Source organism: Megalops cyprinoides, chromosome 18 (assembly GCF_013368585.1).
Source record: "Megalops cyprinoides isolate fMegCyp1 chromosome 18, fMegCyp1.pri, whole genome shotgun sequence".
Classification (NCBI taxonomy): Eukaryota; Metazoa; Chordata; class Actinopteri; order Elopiformes; family Megalopidae; genus Megalops; species Megalops cyprinoides.
The window spans coordinates 11,850,437-11,867,877 of NC_050600.1; the positions used below are offsets into that span (position 1 = coordinate 11,850,437).

Genomic DNA, 17,441 nt, shown 5'->3' on the forward strand with positions numbered 1-17,441 from the left:
CTGACAACAACCAAAACAACCTAGTTTTCACTAAATTTTCCCAAATCAATTTTGGAATAAAAACTGGGCCTGCTACATTATATCATCCTTGAATTCACTCATGAAACTGTGAATTTGACTCAGACTGTGACAATATAAGTACAAAAAAGGTGCATTTAAAGTCCTGAGATGTGGAGATAGTATAAAAACGAGATAAGTATAAAGTAGCAGAAAGTATAAAAATTTACGTGCGTGCATGTGCAATTGCAGGGAATATGACCCTGCTGAGCTACACAATGAGTCATAACTCTTATGAGCCATTGAACGCAAACTACATGGTAATTATCCCCATATTCCTTTGATAACAGGCATTTTTGTTTTAGTTTTTCCTGTACGGAATGCAATTTGTGTCCTACATTTCTTTATAGCACAAACTAATTACAGCTCTTTTTCATTGTGGTTGAATTGGTTGGGTCTAACAACATCAATTAAATTTTCAGTTTTTTTAAAAGAGAAAAATTAGTCAAAGTGAGCTATGCCTAACCAACTCTTTTGTTCTTGGTTAACCACGCTTTTTCAATGGTTTGATCTTAAAATATTTTCTGAATTATACTACTGCTGCTTAAACAAAATTAAATTACAAGGGCATTTTGTATGATTTGCAAAGCACCCTGGGAAAGATGACAGTCTGAACAGATGTGGTGTCCCTTTAGTGTGTCCCTCAGCAGGAAGGGAATAATACAAGACTATTGCTTTGTGTTTTAAAAGTTTTTTATTTTCTTACACAACAAGACACTACATGAAACATGAAATGCTTTGTATTACTTTTCATGACTTCATATTGTAGTCATTTCCTGGTCATGTTTAATTGTGTAATCATGAATGAAACATCTGTTCTTTCATATGCGTCCTGCGCAACTAGACAAGTTAAATCAGTTTCCACACTGGGTGTGTCTGTGGTAGCGCTGATGAACTAATCAGTTTGATCTGGAGGCATGGCAATTCATATGCGGTGATGAATCTTTGCAGCCCTGTTTCACAATACTGTCTTTGTCCTGAGCAACATGCTGAGCTGTACAATGTCATCACTCGCTGTATGTTGTCCATCAGCTTGCTCTTGTTTGTTTCCATTTTGTGTGGTGTTTTAAGCCTCTGAGCTTGAACAGGCAGTGTGATGTAAGTCCATTTGAAAATGGCAAGTAGCTTAGTTTAGTAATACTGTTTGCTGAAGTCATTAGCTAATCAGTGTGTCAAGTATATGTGTTCACCATGTGAAGACCTCTGGTTGGTTGTAACACAGATGCCTAAACAATGTGAGAATCAAAATTTCATCTATATTCAATGTTTCACGGTTAGAATGGCAAATACAGTTTCATGCTCAGACTAGTTGAAGCCTTTCACTGAAATTGTGTAATATCTTTCTTCAGTCTGTAGTTGAAAGTGAACTTTCAAACAGTATAAATGCAACTGGAAAATGAGGATGAAATTTTGATTAAAAGCAGTGTGGTTAACATATTACACAAACTAGAGCCTCTTTATAGTAATCATTACAAATGCAATCCACATAAATAGAGGACTTCAAAAAGACCCATGGGGTCTTACCAAGGAAAAGACTTGTGCTGATAAATGTTGAGAATGGGGAATAAGGTGAGACCTCTGTCAGCCTGAACAATGCACCAAAATCAAATCACATATTAATGGCACAGAGCATTTACTTCAGGAATGACAGTACAATGAAGTCTGAATTTAATCCATTTGAATGCACTTGTTGACCCCTGTGTTATTTGATATTCCAGCTATGTGATAAAAGAGAGATTATAATGCAGTTAATTGAACTATTGCAAAAGCCATGCCGTATCAGTGGTATGCAGGCAGGGAATCCTCAGGCTGTTTGTTTAACTTAAAATGGGGTTTGTTTGCAAAAGGTCAGATGCACTGTGAAATGATTATATAGTATATAGCATTAGCCCCAGTTGCACAAACTTCTGGTTAATGTTTCCATACTAAAAGAATGCATAACATTTCCCATGAGACAGTATTTCCTATCTTATCCAGTAACCGCATTGGAAATAATTGTTGTACACTCTAATCTGCATTATCTATTGCACTGTGAGTACTTTTGAAAGGGTTACATTAATTACACATTAATGAATTATACTCTGAGAGCACCTAATAAAAGACAGATTGGAAACAATCTTCTTCAAATACAGTTAGCCTTCTGACCATTAAGTCCTCCTGCCTTCCACAGTCTCCCCAGCGAATGGAAAACCACGATTGTTTTCTCAATTAAAATAAATTCCTGAAAGATCTGACCAGGTTCAGATGAGTGTCATGAAGTCACAATATCAAACTGTACATCTAAGGCCAGATCAGACAAGTGGACTGTACAGTATGTACTCACTTGAAGTTTCTGTGTCTTGAAAGCATATAATTAACTGATAATGTCACAGGCAATTAAAGCAACAGGTGATCTAAATCCTTCGAAGCTTTTGTAGAAGAGGAATCTAAAATGCCAACTAAATTTTACAGTTAAATCAGCAGTTGAAATGTATTCATGTGGCAAATTTAGACTAATAAAAATAAACTAAGAGAGCATATATCATTACTAAACATCTTTAACAACTTTAATTGCTTCCTCTATCAGATTGTTCTTGTCAAGCAGGACAAAGATTTATTATGGAAAAAGTCCAGTCATGAGAAAAAAAAAAACATTCCCACCCTCAGATGAATTGGTTCAGTTGACTGGCAGCACTAATTGGGTACCACATTGTTTCATGTAAACTTCCTTAAAGAAAGGATTTAGCCACTGAACTTCACACAGGCAATGTGATTGGCTGACAACAGCTGCAGCTGTTTATGTAATAACTATATTGTGACAGCTGGCCTCTTAGCCGGGCTGAAATCCCCTCACTCACTCAGACCCTCAGAACAAGCCATCGGCACTGAAAATCATTAAACAAGACTGTGCTTGCCATGTAACATGACTTTATGACCTTAACCTTTGTTGATGTGAGGAAATGTGGCATTTAACATTTGTTCAGGTCACTTTCAACCGAGCAGTTGTTCAGACACACAGTAGCTCAGACATACTGTAAACAGTAATAGAAAAGTGTCTTGCCCATTTCACATAGGAACTATTCATTCTGTGAAACTGAGTCTTACAAAGACATACACTGAGATCTTACATTTAGTTTTTTTTTAATGCAATCATTTGATGAGACTACATTCTATGAGATTTGTTGCTACATATAAGTTGGTTCATTATACACGTACACATACATTCTCTCTCTCTCTCTCTCTCTCTCTCTCTCTCTCTCTCTCTCTCTCTCTCTCTCAGACACACACACATGCACACGCGCGCACACACACACACACACACAATATACATATAAACAGAACCAAGTAAAAACACCAGAGTGCAACCTGAAGGTCACTTTCATTTATTCATCTGAAGAACAACTTAACACTGTGTTTAATGTAACCAACAGATTTGGTGGTCAAATAAGAAATAAGAAAGATAAGAATAATCTAATCTAATATTAACAAATCACACAGTGGAACGTTTGATGGGTGTAATATATATATTTAGAGATATATATATTACACACACATACATTTGTACCAATTACGTGACTGTGTAAATGGGGGAAAAAAACAAAAATAAATTGAGTAACACTGGTATGAATGATACTGTAAAACAGAACACATCTGTAATGTGTCTACATTAGCAGCCCTAGCTTTCACACAACCACCTACAGTCTTTTCATCTCGTTCCCTGAGAGATTCTCCTTCACATGATTCAATGCTACATTCTCTATCATTCGTAACTCACTCTCTCAAAAAGTGTCTGTTTGGTTGTGGAAAATTGGTTAATATCCAACAATTTGTCTTCTAGCCTTTATTATTCTTTTATACTATTAGTATATAAGTAGATTTGTATATCAAAATATTCAGCTAAAAATATTTAAGTCCATCTACATCTTTAAAATACATTGGGTGTATCCACAACAGTGTATGTAATAGTAATTTCATTTTTGATTTTCCTGTGCAGCCAGTGAGATATTATTTTTTCACAAAAGCTTCCTAGACAAGTCTTGTCTTGATGCCTTACATTGATAGCTTAAGTGACAGATATCACTTATGTGTTGGTCAGTTTATTGATTGCAGTGTAGGTCATGACTTCATCTTGAGTGATTATTTGGTCAGCCTTCAGCAGTCTCTTCAACACCATGCATACCTTTCACTGTATTCTGAGATTATCTTAAAGGCGCAGGATACCTTGTCATTCTTCCAACCTCTGCTCAACAACTTTTTGTTTTTTTATGTTCAAAGGGTACAGTTAGTTATTAATATATGCGCCTTTGGACAAGATATTCTTAAACAAAAAACAACAAAGGAAACATGGTGGCTGAAACAGCAGTTAGCATTGAGAGGCACACTCATATATAAATACATGTCACCTTACATTTTACCCACAGTAATACCTTGACAGGTAGTATGCCTGAAAAACTGTTGTAGAATCACCTACATGAATTCGCTTCAGTAGTTCCATTGTGTAGTATTATAGGTTATGTGATCTGCATTAGGTATACCTGCAGCAGGTACATACTGTACTTTAGGGAAGTGGGGAAAAAATCACAGTGTTCATTGCTACAAGTACAGTCAAAGGGTATTTGTGTACGTTGGTAATCTCCAGTGAGTGAACATTTATGAGAGCACAGTGAGTGTGACAGTTCCTTTGGTCCTCTTTAGTATCCCCACAGCCTCTTCATGGGTGACGCCTTCCAGGCTCTGTGAGTTCACAGCGATGATCTGATCCCCACGTTTCAGCCGGCCATCTTCAGAGGCAGCGCCCTGCAAGAAACCGACATGAGAAACCTGCCCAGTTCGCTCTTCTCAAACGAACGTCATGATGCACACCGTTACAGCTCATTTATATGTTCTAAACAAGATTCCATTCATTAACACAATGGGCGACATGTACTCAGGTGGATTAAGTATTTGAATGTCAACGGCAGGTTTCTGAGAAACTTGTCTGTCCAGACAAAAGAATTTTCACGGCTACACGGAAAGCCACGCCATTTGATCTTACATGCTCACTGACTGTAACAACTAAACATTACAAATACTGATGAAGCAGAGTACCAAAAGAACACTTCCAGCAATATATGCCTTTCGTAATCTTCCTTGGAATGTTCCTCACCTTGCCGAACACAGTCTTCACATAAATAGGGAGGTCCCCATGTGGGCTGCCAAAGCCCCCAACGATGCTGAAGCCCAGACCATCCGGACCTCTCTCCAATGTGATTGTCTTGTACTGCGGTGGCCTACAATTGGAGAGAATACCGCACTGAATCCTGGGTTAAAAGCTCAGAGATGTGAAAAGAGCTGAGAGGCTTCCATAGGAATTTGAGCTTTCAGTTAATGTTAGATTTACGAGGGTCACCATGGCAGACATACCCTAGGTCATCGTGGAAGATGCTGCTCGCTGAGAGGCCCGGGAGAGACAGAGTGGCAGCTGTCTGCTCCTGGGGAGGGCCAGTGACACTGGCGTCACCTCCTGCCACCACCTGCAGACAGACACACAACGTGCACACACACATATATACACTCAGAACAACTGTGAGACAGCTGAGCATTCCCACATATAATCAATGAACCCCAGGCCTGAAAAAATACACCCACCGAGCCATTAGTGTGAAATAAGCTGACTAAAGAATGTCCTTTACTTCTACAGCTTTGGCATCTATTTCCACATTTTACACTTGCTTATGTCATCTTTTACAGTTCACTGCATTTCTGCTGGTCGCAGAGCCTGCAGTGAATGTTTAGTAAACACAAGGCATGGATTTAGACACAGTCATCTGTCACTGACCTGCAGCTCGATGGTCCCTGAGGCATTCTTCAGCAGACTGACAGCCTGGGTGTGGCTCATCCCCTCTGTAGGAGTTCCGCAAATGCTAACAATCCTGTCTCCAATCTGCAGCAGCGGGAGGGGGGAAACTTTGTGTGAATGCAAATACCTCGCAGTGGATTCCATTCAGCAACATTTGCAAAAAAAAAAAAGAGCACGGCAGCTTCACATAAATTTGAAGTTATTTCTGGATATTTTGTGTAAATGAGTTAATATATAAAGAGTAACATATATTTTCATTATTATTTTTAGGTCAAGGTAATACAGTGCAAAATATGCAAAAATATGCCATGCGTGAAGGGCAAATGTTTCAGTGTATGCTCAGTGATAATGTGATGACAAATGCTATTTTTCCCTCTGAACTCTGAATGTGAGTCCTTTTGTATGTGTGGATATACTTTGGATAACAGATCTGTATATCTAGGGCAAACATACCATCTAACATTGGGCCCAAGGTGCAGCCCAGAGAAATAAAACACTACAGTGGGTTTACTTGTATAAGGCTAAGACGGTTCCAGAGAGGTGAAACCAGCCATACAAATTTAAAAGTTTAATACAACACTAGAATAGAAGGAAGAAAGTATCATGTCTAAACTGGAACACAGTCAAATTCGAATGGACCAGGGTTCTGGCCCTTTTGTAGCCAAATTAGGCCATGTTTTGTAATGATACAATCATAAAATATTCAGTTCAAGAGTCAACATACCTAACCTCATTTCCATTTAACGTACACAGTGAGATGTATTGTCACAGATGGTTCCTTGCTCTGTTAATGTCTGGTGCAAGTCTGTTCCTGCAGAGGACAATGGTCAGTTTGTCTGCCACTCTGCAGCAGGCGTGTGTGGGCAGGCGGAAATCTGCAGCCAGCTGTGCAGCTCTTAACCCTGAGGCAGGCGCTCCCTGCACAATGCGCCCACTGAGGCCTTCACTTTTCAAACCTACTTTCAGCTTCTGTGTCTGGGCCGCCAGTCCGGTCGGGTGCATCATGGCGATAAAGATGGGGACGTCTCCGAGGGGACTCCCGACTCCGCCCGCAATGCTGATCCCCAGAGAGTCCGCAGGTTCCTGTCAGCGTGACACACACATCTCCCGTGATACAGCTGACAAGTGCGTTCATTGTGCAAGCACAGATGATATGAAAATTACTCTGACAGCACGCCATAATGAAATCTTATAAAAGAATGACAACCTTTGTGAACTCAACAGTTCTGATCTCCTGATAGTCAGACACTGTGGGAAAGAAAAAAAGAGTGTGAGCTCATACGTTTCATGTCTTGCGCGGCCAAATATGGGATGCACTTCAGTGCTACAACTACAACAGACCAGAGGTATGCTTTGGTTATTTATTAGCGCCTTCTTGGATCCCAGTGTCCTGGTCCTTCTGTGGTCTTAGTGGTAATTATATTTTTAAAACTACTGGGCTCTGATGGATTTGGACATTTCTCAAAGCTTTCACAATGTACTATTCTGACCCTTGAAATATTGAATCACATATAGCAGGCCTAAAACAAGGTCTTTTCTGTCAGTGTTTTCTGTTACAGTGAAATTATGGTTTTCAGCATTTCTCAAAGCTTTCACAATGTACTATTCTCACCCTTGTTATACTGAATCACATATAGCAGGCCTAAAACTAGATCTTTTCTGTTACAGTGAAAATGTTATCTGACCATTTGTGATTCACATTCTACAGATGCACTGAACTCCAACAGGTTCAGTTCAGGTTTATAGTTAGTATCCAAATATAGTCTACACAAAGTCAAAGCTATAATCATGGAATGCACTTGGGACACCTCTGAGAAGTACTTACAGTCATAGCTTTTCCTTCTGGTCTCCACATCCCCTTGGAAGATTCCAGAACCTGACAGACTGTGAGGAGCCACTCCACAGCTTCCTGTTTCACTGAACTGCAAAAAAGCCATATTTCATTCATTCATTCAAAACAAAACGCTGTCCATTGCTCATAACTACAGTGTAAGTTTCAAAGCACATATCATCTAAAACTACACAAAAAAACAAAATGTCATCAATATATAAAATGGTAAATATACAGTATCAGGATAATGCGGCTGATAAATTAGCTCACCTGACTGCTGTGGGAGAACCTCCTCTCTGAATGGAAAGGCCCAGCCTTAAACCTGCCCACTTCAAGGTTTATCGGCCCAGTGCAACACTGAAAAGACACAGAGATTGCAATGGCTTCTTAAAACACCACAAATGGTAAACGTTAGGGGTTGCAGGATGTTTCTGAATGTTTTACTCATTCAATCACTTGCTGTGAGTTCAGACACATGACAGACCTTCAGTAAAGCGGCCACAGATTCCTGTGTAGCTGAGCGAACATCTTCCCCATTTACAGAAAGGAGCTGGTCTCCTTGCATCAGTCTTCCATCAACATCCACTATACCCCCTTTGACAATGTCCGACACGAAGACCCCTGTATCGTTTCTGTTAGGAAAACGGGAAACACTGCAACATTCAACAACAGTACATGTGGATTCTCATTTTTACTTAAACATCTGTGGAAGAGCAATATTGCTGCATACACTGATTTGATAGCTGTGCAACAATGAAATCAATCACCTTACTGGTTTGTTTTTACCCAATGTTTGAGTTCTTATCTCTAAAATTCTGTGGAGGTTCCTTGTTATTCAGCTGGGCAAGGAGAAAAAAACTGCCTGTAGCACAATAATGTGTGAAGGGATAAAGCCCCATCACACTTCCAGGGCTGTTACAATAAACACTCTAATGGGCTTAAGCAAACAAAAGCTGAGCATTTCATCTGTTTCCCCTGAGTCTGAGCAATGCCTGAAGCTTCACTGGTGACTCATTCCTAAACTGTGCCCTCACCCATTTGGATGCAGGTCACACCTTTCTGACACTAACAATGAACACCTTTAGCCTAATGTACAGCAAAGGAAACTGCACATATCCTGCTGAATGACAAGAACAGGCTGTGCAACCCATCTATGAGTGTCCGTCATGCACCTGTGTCACTGTGTCAAGCCTGCCTTATAATCCTCCTAGGTTTACAGCATCCACTATAACAGCTAAGACATTCCACTCATTAATGGAGTTTCATGAAAAAATCTCCCTAGTGTCAGTGCAATTTACCACAAAATATGGAATATAATTACATAATAATGTCTGCTGTCTTATTCAGGACTTCATTCAGAACTGCTGAATCCCCTTTTGATGAGATTACAGAGATTAAGCATTTTAGTTCTGTTTTCATAACTTCTGTGTTTGATACCCATAAACAATCTTGCTGCCCTTGTTGTTCTTTCAAGTAAGGGTGATCTGAAACAAAGACTGCAGTTATCTGTTCCAGAAAGGGCAGTTTACCCCACATAATTTATCATGGTGAGCAAACCAGTCACACTCACAAAGAGCGATTTCTTCATTCATTGCATTTTCCCGTCAACACTTTGCGCCTGAAGCTTGTGGTGAAACCGATGAGATCAGCAAGGAGTGCGTGTTCTGCCACTGAATGCCACAGAGGGTGAAATACCTTTTCCCGACTATACTGAGGCCTAGTCCCTGGCCGGCCTTTTTCTGCAGCTCCACGGAAAAGACGTCCCACATGTCCTCCTCCTTGTACTGGGCCTCGTCCCGGTACACAGTCAGCCGCACTTTCTGCGGGGTCTGCCTCAGGACGTTGATAGCTTCATCGTGCGTGGCGACCCTCAGGTCAATGCCGTTAACCTGCCCGGTGAAAGGAGAGCTTTGGCGAGTCATTTCTTAAAGAGGAGTGTGGGGAGTTATTCTTCTCTGCTGGGAAATTTAAACAATGTCATTTCTGAGAGAGGTTGTTGATAAGAGCGGTTACACAGTGATTTATTGGTCTGGAACATTTGACAAGAAATAGACATTCTGTAATTATCTTCATAAAGGCCACTTGTTTAGAGTAACTAGACAAATGATATCAAACACCAACATACACAGAAAACATTACCCAGCTGTAATAGATGAGATTTGTGAAACCTAACTTTCACCCAGAAGAGTTAGGGTGTTTCTGAACATATTTTCTGCTCGTTATAAACTGAGATCAGCATGAAATAATGGGCATGATAGTGACGTCACCAGTGCTCTTTCCAAACACCCCTGTGAGTCGGCAGTAACGGTATGACTGCCAGCACTGAGGTATAGTGGGTGGTCAGTGCCATTTTGCCCAATCTATAAATGTGGCTTGACAAGGGGCCCAGGACTGAATAGCAGAGCGCAATTAAGCCAGAGCAAAGAGGCAATTCCACAGCCACTGAATGAGGTACCATGACTAAATGCTCTCAATTTCCCCCGCCTGGCTGCCTACAGTAATAGCGGGTGAAATAAAATGTACAGAAATGGCTGCCCGCTCTTAAATGGTCTCCAGCATACCTCCAGTATCTGATCTCCAGCCCACAGCCTCCCATCCTTGGAAGCAGCTCCCTCCTCATAGACTTCATGAATGATGATGGCCCCCTGGAGGGAGGGAGGGAGGGAGGGAGGGAGGGAGACAAAGAGAGAGAGTGAGAGAAACAGAGCTGATTTAAGCGGAACAGGTTACGTTAACAGGGGCACTGCAGGTCGCATTCCAGGCCTGCATATTGTCTCTGTTGCTCCAGTTGACAACGGTTCAGTCTGCATGGCTATGTGTACAGGGAAAATTGGGAAGGCACAGATAATGTCTGTAGCACCTTCCTGCGATTTTAATGATAGTTTAATTTGTGTCAGATTAAATCTTTGCTTGGTATTTTCTTATATTGTATTTTACTATGATTCAAATAAGAACAACATTTTTACACAGAAAACAGGAAAATATACTCTTTTCAGGCATTGTGGTCTCACAGCTTTCTTCAGAATCACCTTTCTCATGCAATCAAACTTTTCAGCCATAAATGTAATATCCTGCCAGTAAGTTATTTGTCTGAGCACATGAATTGGCAGAAGCTTCGACGTGCACCAGAAACATGTTGTAACACAACAGTGTTAGGCACCGAACAAGCCCTCTAACACCTGCTTACCAACAGTGTGTCGCAACCGCCAACAATGCTGAGGCCAAGGCCAGTGCGTCCTTTCGAGATTTCAATGGTGGTCTCGCAGCCGGGGATGATGGGACAGGTCACCGGGTCAGAGGTCATGGTGGCAGGAGTGGATGACCTGCTGGAACCTACAAGCCATGCGACATAATACCAACAATTAAGTCAACAAAACGTTCAGCCTTTGAAACTCCCCCAGAATACAAATGCCTGACAAAACAGTTAAGCAACTATCTACCTATTGAAACTACACATAGAGTGTAAGTTAAGAAGCTATTTCAAGGACCTAATCTTAATGTTTCCTCTCTTTTATTCAATTTGAGTCTAGATGATACTGAAAATTGATTACAGGCATATTGCGACATGGCCAACTGCGCTCATTTGTCTATAAAAAAAGAATGGATTTTTCCCAGGATGCATCTCTCTTACTCCTGATTGGCTCTGTGTCTGGGGGTCCAGCAGTGACAACTGGGACACTGGTAATGCTGGTTATCCGTCCATCAGATATTCTCCTCCCTGGATTTATGGAGGAAGAGAGGGGCACAGACTCATCTGTGCAGACGGTCAGCTTCACGGTACTCTTTGACTTCTTCAGGAGATTAATCACCTGTAATTGAAACAATCAATTTACAACTTGTACATAATATGTCAACTGCATGTACACCAGATGGATGGACCAATGGATATCTCTATATGACATTATCATGGCCAGTGTTCCATCTAAGTTTTAAGGAACACTTAGAGATTGAGTTGTTTCAGAATAGTCATTGTTGTTGTGCCCTGAGGCAGATCAGGTTTTACAGTTTCCTCAACAGTGTCCATTATTGCCACACATTACCTTAAAAACATCCACATAAAAAAATTACTGCATCAGCATTGCTCTCACTCCAACACACACTGTTTGGATTGGCTAGCAGTGCTTTGGGCAATACAGTGGCAATTACTCGGAAGGTAAGAAAATAATGTTTTGAATATTTTAGTGTGAAAACTGGTAGAAACACTGCAATGGTTATTTCCAGTTCAACCTTGATGTAATACATTGTATTATGTATTATGCGAAATGTATTAAAAGGCAAGAAAACAACACATTATAATATCTCAATAAATGACTGTTCCAAAGTAATAAAAAATCCTCACCTTCTCCACAGGGTGGCCTACAACCAGCTCATCATCCACAGCTAGGATTTTGTCTCCAACTTTTATTCTGCCATCCTGAAAATGGTTGCCATAAAATGCTGTGAGCCACACTGTACTTTGACTGAATGTCTGCATAACACAGTTCATGGCTGGACATCCCTGGCCCTGGAGAGTTCTTTTCTAATTACACATCTGATCTATTATCTCATGTAATTAATGCAGTAAGCATGTGCATTCTGTGCAAAGGAGCTGAAGCACATGTATCAGGCTTGCTTACTCCTTATATGGCCTATAGAGCATACTCTTAATACCTTGCAGGTATCTGGAAAGGTAAACTGTCAAGGCCCATTACTTTTTGTGGGGCATATCATACAATGCCTAACTCTGAGACTAACTGTTTGCATTGCAAATTAATGCTTTGATGTGAGCTTTATTTGAAATCATTGCAGTCAGTTAAGGCCTTGTTCACACACACACACACACACACACACCTTTCTTGGCTTGTCAGTCATAATACCAACCTGCACTCAGCACTGTTGTGTGTTTGCTCACATGCACATGCATTGTATGAGTGGCTGTGCTCCCTTTGTGTTCCAAAAGCAGAATTCAGTTTAATTTGGAATGAGAAAATAGCTGTACGAATGGCAAAATGGATTGTAAACAATACAAAATAAATGTCTCCAATCCTGTATTTTCCTGTCACTGAGATTAGCCACACTCTTCAAAGGCTACTATGCACCTGCTACTAGAAATGAACGCCCAATAGCATATGGGAGAAACAACAGCCTTCACTACACGCTTCTGGAAGTGATGTGTGCACTTGTCTCCCCTGTTGTAACTTTACTGTGTGTGAACTGGACCGTATCAAGAGTAGGAAGCAGACTTCACTACTGTGTTTAGGTGCTGTGTGAATGAGGCCCAAGATTCACACTGATGGCCCCTGTCTATCACATACATGGAGAGACCGACTCCACAGACACATCTAGAAGAGGAGCGCCTTGCTCACTACACCACAACATGTGCTTTCAGAACAGCCTGGAGCTGTAACACATTTCCCATGTCAACTTGATACAATACAGGCGGTGTCCGTTCTGTGGTGAAGACTAGTTCCTTGCCTTTCAGCTCGTAACAGACTGGATATGTACATTGTAATCCATACCTTCCCTGCTGCTCCATGTTCAGTCAAGCTCTTGATCACCACACCGCTCTTGGTGTCTTCCTCACTGATGGCGATTCCCAATCCACCCTGATCCTGCGTTTCAATATGCCAGATGCAAGGAATTCTGTTTTTGTTACTCTGACACAAACAAACAGATACAACAGCTACACAATTTCCGTGTACTTGTATCAAAGGAAGGCCAACACCTTCCAACTCCTTAGAACTCCATGCAATAACGTAACAACTGAATAACTTCAGCCTGTGTCACAAGTGCGCAGGAGTAGTTAAATATGAAAGCATGACTACACCAACACAGCAGATGTTCAGTTATGACTGTAATCTTCTATTATGTAATTCAACATGTGGAGTGACAAAAGGTGAGGCATTTAAGCCAGGTGTTCAGTTTTCACCAGCCCATTAAAACTGAATGGGTTCATCGTGTTTTCCCCAGGCTTTGTGCTATCCTCAATAAGAGATATGTTGAAAGAATTGTAGGAGTTCAACTGTCACTTCAGGTTTACAATTTGACACATTAATGAGGAATTCAGCTATGAAACTCTATTTCTTACCTTGGGCAATGTTATGTGCTGCACATACTTGAACATGTCAACATCAATCGCTGAGGGTGAAACGGCAGCATCTGTGTCCAGCTAGACAAAGACAAAATAAGCATAACTCATGTTCCCATATTAGGTACTCATAAGGGTACATTCTATTGTTAAATCACATTAAAGTTATACCTAACAACATTAAAATGTGCCATATTATAAACAGATACTCTACAGAAGGGCGGACTCATTCCTGCTAATTGAGCACCACGATCGTCTATTTAAACTGCTAACTCTCAGAACTGGGGAAGGAAGATGGAGGAAGACAATAAGTACTTGATTCAAACAATTTAGTGGCTGGATATCACACATAGACAGGCTATGGCCTTCCAGGGCCTGAGTGAAGCAGGGCAGCTGCTCAAAGAAGTTAACAGTTTACCTCTGTCTGCGAGTCCAGCATGTCTCCATACTCCTTTACTGGTCCTACAGCCATCTGGTTGAGAGCATCTGTGTTCCTGTGGGTTTATCATCATCATCATCATCATCATCATTATCTTAATGTCTAGCATTTGAAAATCCCTGAGCATTAAAGACAATTGTATTTCATGACATTTGTCTGGTCCTTGTTTTGTTGAATGGGTCCAGAGACCCTATACCACCCTATACCACAGATACCAGCGCTTGTTCCAGACCAAAGGAAAGTTCTCCCACAACTTGAGCGGGTGGAGTGTCTTATCAGAAACCAGACTGGAAGGCCACAGACGTGCATAGGAAACAGGGTACATACACTGCTGGCTACTTTTCTAAATGACATGAATGCCCTCTACTGGATAAAAAGGGTAGCACAGGAGGTTTTAGAGGATTGCTTTCCTATTTTGGTCTCACCTGATAAAAATTATTTTGACCTTCGACGGTGCACTTTTGATGATAGATGAGGCGTTCTGATGGCTGCGACCATACAGAATTTGACCATTTATCTGTTCACACACATGGAAAAAAAAGGAAAAATCTGTTGTGGTAAATAAGTCAAATGCATTGTTTTGTGTGAATAAATCGAGCTGTAAAAACATGGCTGAAAACAGAGACTCCCTTTGCAGGCGTTTAGGTTAGGCAAAGCCCCTCACCTCCAAGAGCTCGTCTCCAACCAGGATGCGACCGTCTTTCCCTGCGGCGCCACATGGGTCGATCCCCACCACAAAGACGCTCATTCTGGAGCGATCCTTATTCCCGGCCAAACTCAGGCCCAATCCTGTCTTGCCCTTCTCCAGCTCGATCATGTGCAGCTCTCCCGGCAGGCTGCCATAGCGCTGGATAATCTTTTCTGAGAGAAACACAGTAAACAGTGGACTCACATGAATGTAGAAAAAAAGAACACCGGCCACTTACACCGGAAAAGCCGATATAAGGAAATTCCAAATCAAGCAAAGAAGCAGTCACTTGACAAGACATTAACACAGATGACTTATCCATATATCAATATTCATGCTGTGGGAAATGTCTGCTTGATAAATGTTTATTTGGGAATTCACATATTCAGAAATCTCTGGTTAATTTCAAACAAGTGCATGGCACAAGCACTTTCAGCATTCATTTCAGATGTTCTTTCCTCTCAACCTCTGCACTTCATCAATCTCATCAGCATGTGGTCACAGACAGGACTGAGAGAAAAAATGTAAACTTGATAAACAGAGCCACCTAGTGGCCACCAGATAGTCACATGGTCACACAGGACGAAAAACCGACAGATGACTTACTCCAGCTGTAACCAAACTCGTCCTCTTCCCCCAGGAGATCCTGTGGCGGCACTGGCCTGTCTGGGATTTCTGTCAGTGTGTCTGTGTCTGTCTCCCCAAAATGGGGAACCACCGGCAGGGTGAGGGGCGAGGGAGCGAGGGGCAAAACCTTCACCGTGTCTCTATTACCCGGTGGCTGTTTTGGAAGAAGTAACCACCACAAAATATGAATTCAACACGGAAAATGACTCACGTCACACTCAAAAAGCCCAGTGAGCACAAGGAAAAAGCATGCTGTCTCTCCATAAAGTGGGGATGCAAGCCTTGCTTTCACCAAGTTTCACACATACTGTTTTTATTCTGCTGACTTCTGCTTTCAATCATGACTGCCAGGCTCCGGTGTTATGTGTGAAAGAACACACCGATCACACTGCGTCAGGAAAAGTAATGTGTTTACAGTTACACACAGACTTTCGCTGACATACTGGAATGTTCTCATTCCTGATTTGAGTCAGGTTTGAGAATGACCTGTAAAACATGCAGACCTCAGCTTTTCTCCATCTCACATATAATCACTAAGGATGAGTATGAGGATACATACCACTATAAAGTGAAGGAACTTACCTTCAGGTTTCAAGAGCAAATCAGCATTTAAATAATTGCATATAGCTTTCATAACAAGAACTTCAGAATGAATTTTGATTTTCTTCAATGACCTTACTAAAATAAAAAGGACTATTTTGGTACAGAGATTTTGTATTTAAATCCCTTTGACCCAGTACTAATGAATATCATCTAAGTACTTCAGATCTATCTGAACAAGCGCTCTAATGAAGTGCTATTAGGAGATAGCATTTTCAAGATGGTTTGTTTAAAGATTTGACAAAATTATGTAATTTGCCAAGATGATATACATTGTCCAGCACACTGTACGGATGGCATGCTTTAATATCCTACAACTGACAGGACAAGGAGACAATAATAAGGGTGGGGCGTTAGGGTCACATGTATGTACTGTAGACATGGAATATGTCCAAATGCTCACACGCATGGCTGCACGCACATACATGGAAGGAAAGACCACTACGACACACAAAGTCCCACAAACCTTAAACGGAGTAGGAGTGAAAGGGTTAGTTGGGGAGGAGCGAAGGAAAAGTCTACAGTGACTCTCAGCCCCCTACAGGAACAGAGAAAATGTAATAACGTTTAAGACATGGGGACATGACAGCACGTCATCTTACACATACTAGCTCCTTTATCTACTAGTTCACCCACATACATAATACATACAATGCTAAGAAAAGACATTAAGAAAGCATCCTAGGACTACCGACCTTGCCGTTGCCAGACGCGGTGTTTGTTGCCTCCTTTTCCTCAATGGAGTCGGTGGGCGATGACTGTTAGGTGCAATTCAATAGGAGGGACAAAGACCTTAACATGTTAAACATACTGACCAAACCTGAGCAGACTGTCACACATATCTGTAACTCCTTGTGCTTTTACATGCAGCATAATGGTATCTGTTGAGGGCTTAATAATTATAAACTCATTTGACAGGGCTGTACACCCTTCAAGTTTCACATATATGTCATATTCAGAGCCTTTAATGGTGATCAACAAAGATCGTTTAAACACCCATCTGTGAAACAACAGCTGTTCGACTGTAATAAGCGGTCTTTTATGGAGAAAACATCTGGTGGGGATTTGTTTTGTAGTCAGCTGAGGATGGCAAATAAAACGGTAAGCGGTTGTAGAGACTTGGCCATAGCACGGTACAGTTGCCCTTGGTGAGAGAAGGGGGCTGGTGAGCAGGTGGTCAGTGTAGCCTTGTAGGCATTAAGCACAGCCCACACAGATGTGAAAACAGGCCTCGAAAATTCCCCCAAAACTGGAAGTAGTCGGATCCTCGTTTAGGTGATCTGGGAGCATGCAGTCATGCTTCTTAGGAAGTTC

At 41.3% G+C, this 17,441-nt stretch overlaps 1 protein-coding gene across 9 annotated transcripts in view; it reads right to left on the reverse strand.

Annotated features, from left to right (window-relative positions):
• Positions 1–3,750: 3,750 nt before the first annotated feature.
• Positions 3,751–17,441, reverse strand: part of LOC118792930 (multiple PDZ domain protein-like) — a 44,790-nt gene continuing 31,099 nt past the window's right edge. For 7 of the 9 annotated variants that reach the window (XM_036550793.1, XM_036550791.1, XM_036550795.1 and 4 more), the window contains 22 exons: positions 16,823–16,885; positions 16,594–16,665; positions 15,507–15,681; positions 14,877–15,073; positions 14,638–14,729; positions 14,192–14,267; positions 13,774–13,854; positions 13,205–13,297; positions 12,046–12,120; positions 11,338–11,515; positions 10,894–11,039; positions 10,268–10,351; positions 9,402–9,595; positions 8,191–8,338; positions 7,977–8,063; positions 7,701–7,797; positions 7,083–7,123; positions 6,836–6,958; positions 5,855–5,959; positions 5,440–5,549; positions 5,183–5,306; positions 3,751–4,833 (listed from right to left, as the gene is read on the reverse strand). In XM_036550793.1, the coding sequence (XP_036406686.1) occupies positions 4,687–4,833; positions 5,183–5,306; positions 5,440–5,549; positions 5,855–5,959; positions 6,836–6,958; positions 7,083–7,123; positions 7,701–7,797; positions 7,977–8,063; positions 8,191–8,338; positions 9,402–9,595; positions 10,268–10,351; positions 10,894–11,039; positions 11,338–11,515; positions 12,046–12,120; positions 13,205–13,297; positions 13,774–13,854; positions 14,192–14,267; positions 14,638–14,729; positions 14,877–15,073; positions 15,507–15,681; positions 16,594–16,665; positions 16,823–16,885 (2,508 nt within the window). In that variant the 3' untranslated portion in view covers positions 3,751–4,686. The remainder of the gene's footprint in view (positions 4,834–5,182; positions 5,307–5,439; positions 5,550–5,854; positions 5,960–6,835; positions 6,959–7,082; positions 7,124–7,700; positions 7,798–7,976; positions 8,064–8,190; positions 8,339–9,401; positions 9,596–10,267; positions 10,352–10,893; positions 11,040–11,337; positions 11,516–12,045; positions 12,121–13,204; positions 13,298–13,773; positions 13,855–14,191; positions 14,268–14,637; positions 14,730–14,876; positions 15,074–15,506; positions 15,682–16,593; positions 16,666–16,822; positions 16,886–17,441) is intronic. The other 2 variants (XM_036550794.1, XM_036550790.1) reach the window with 1 other exon arrangement.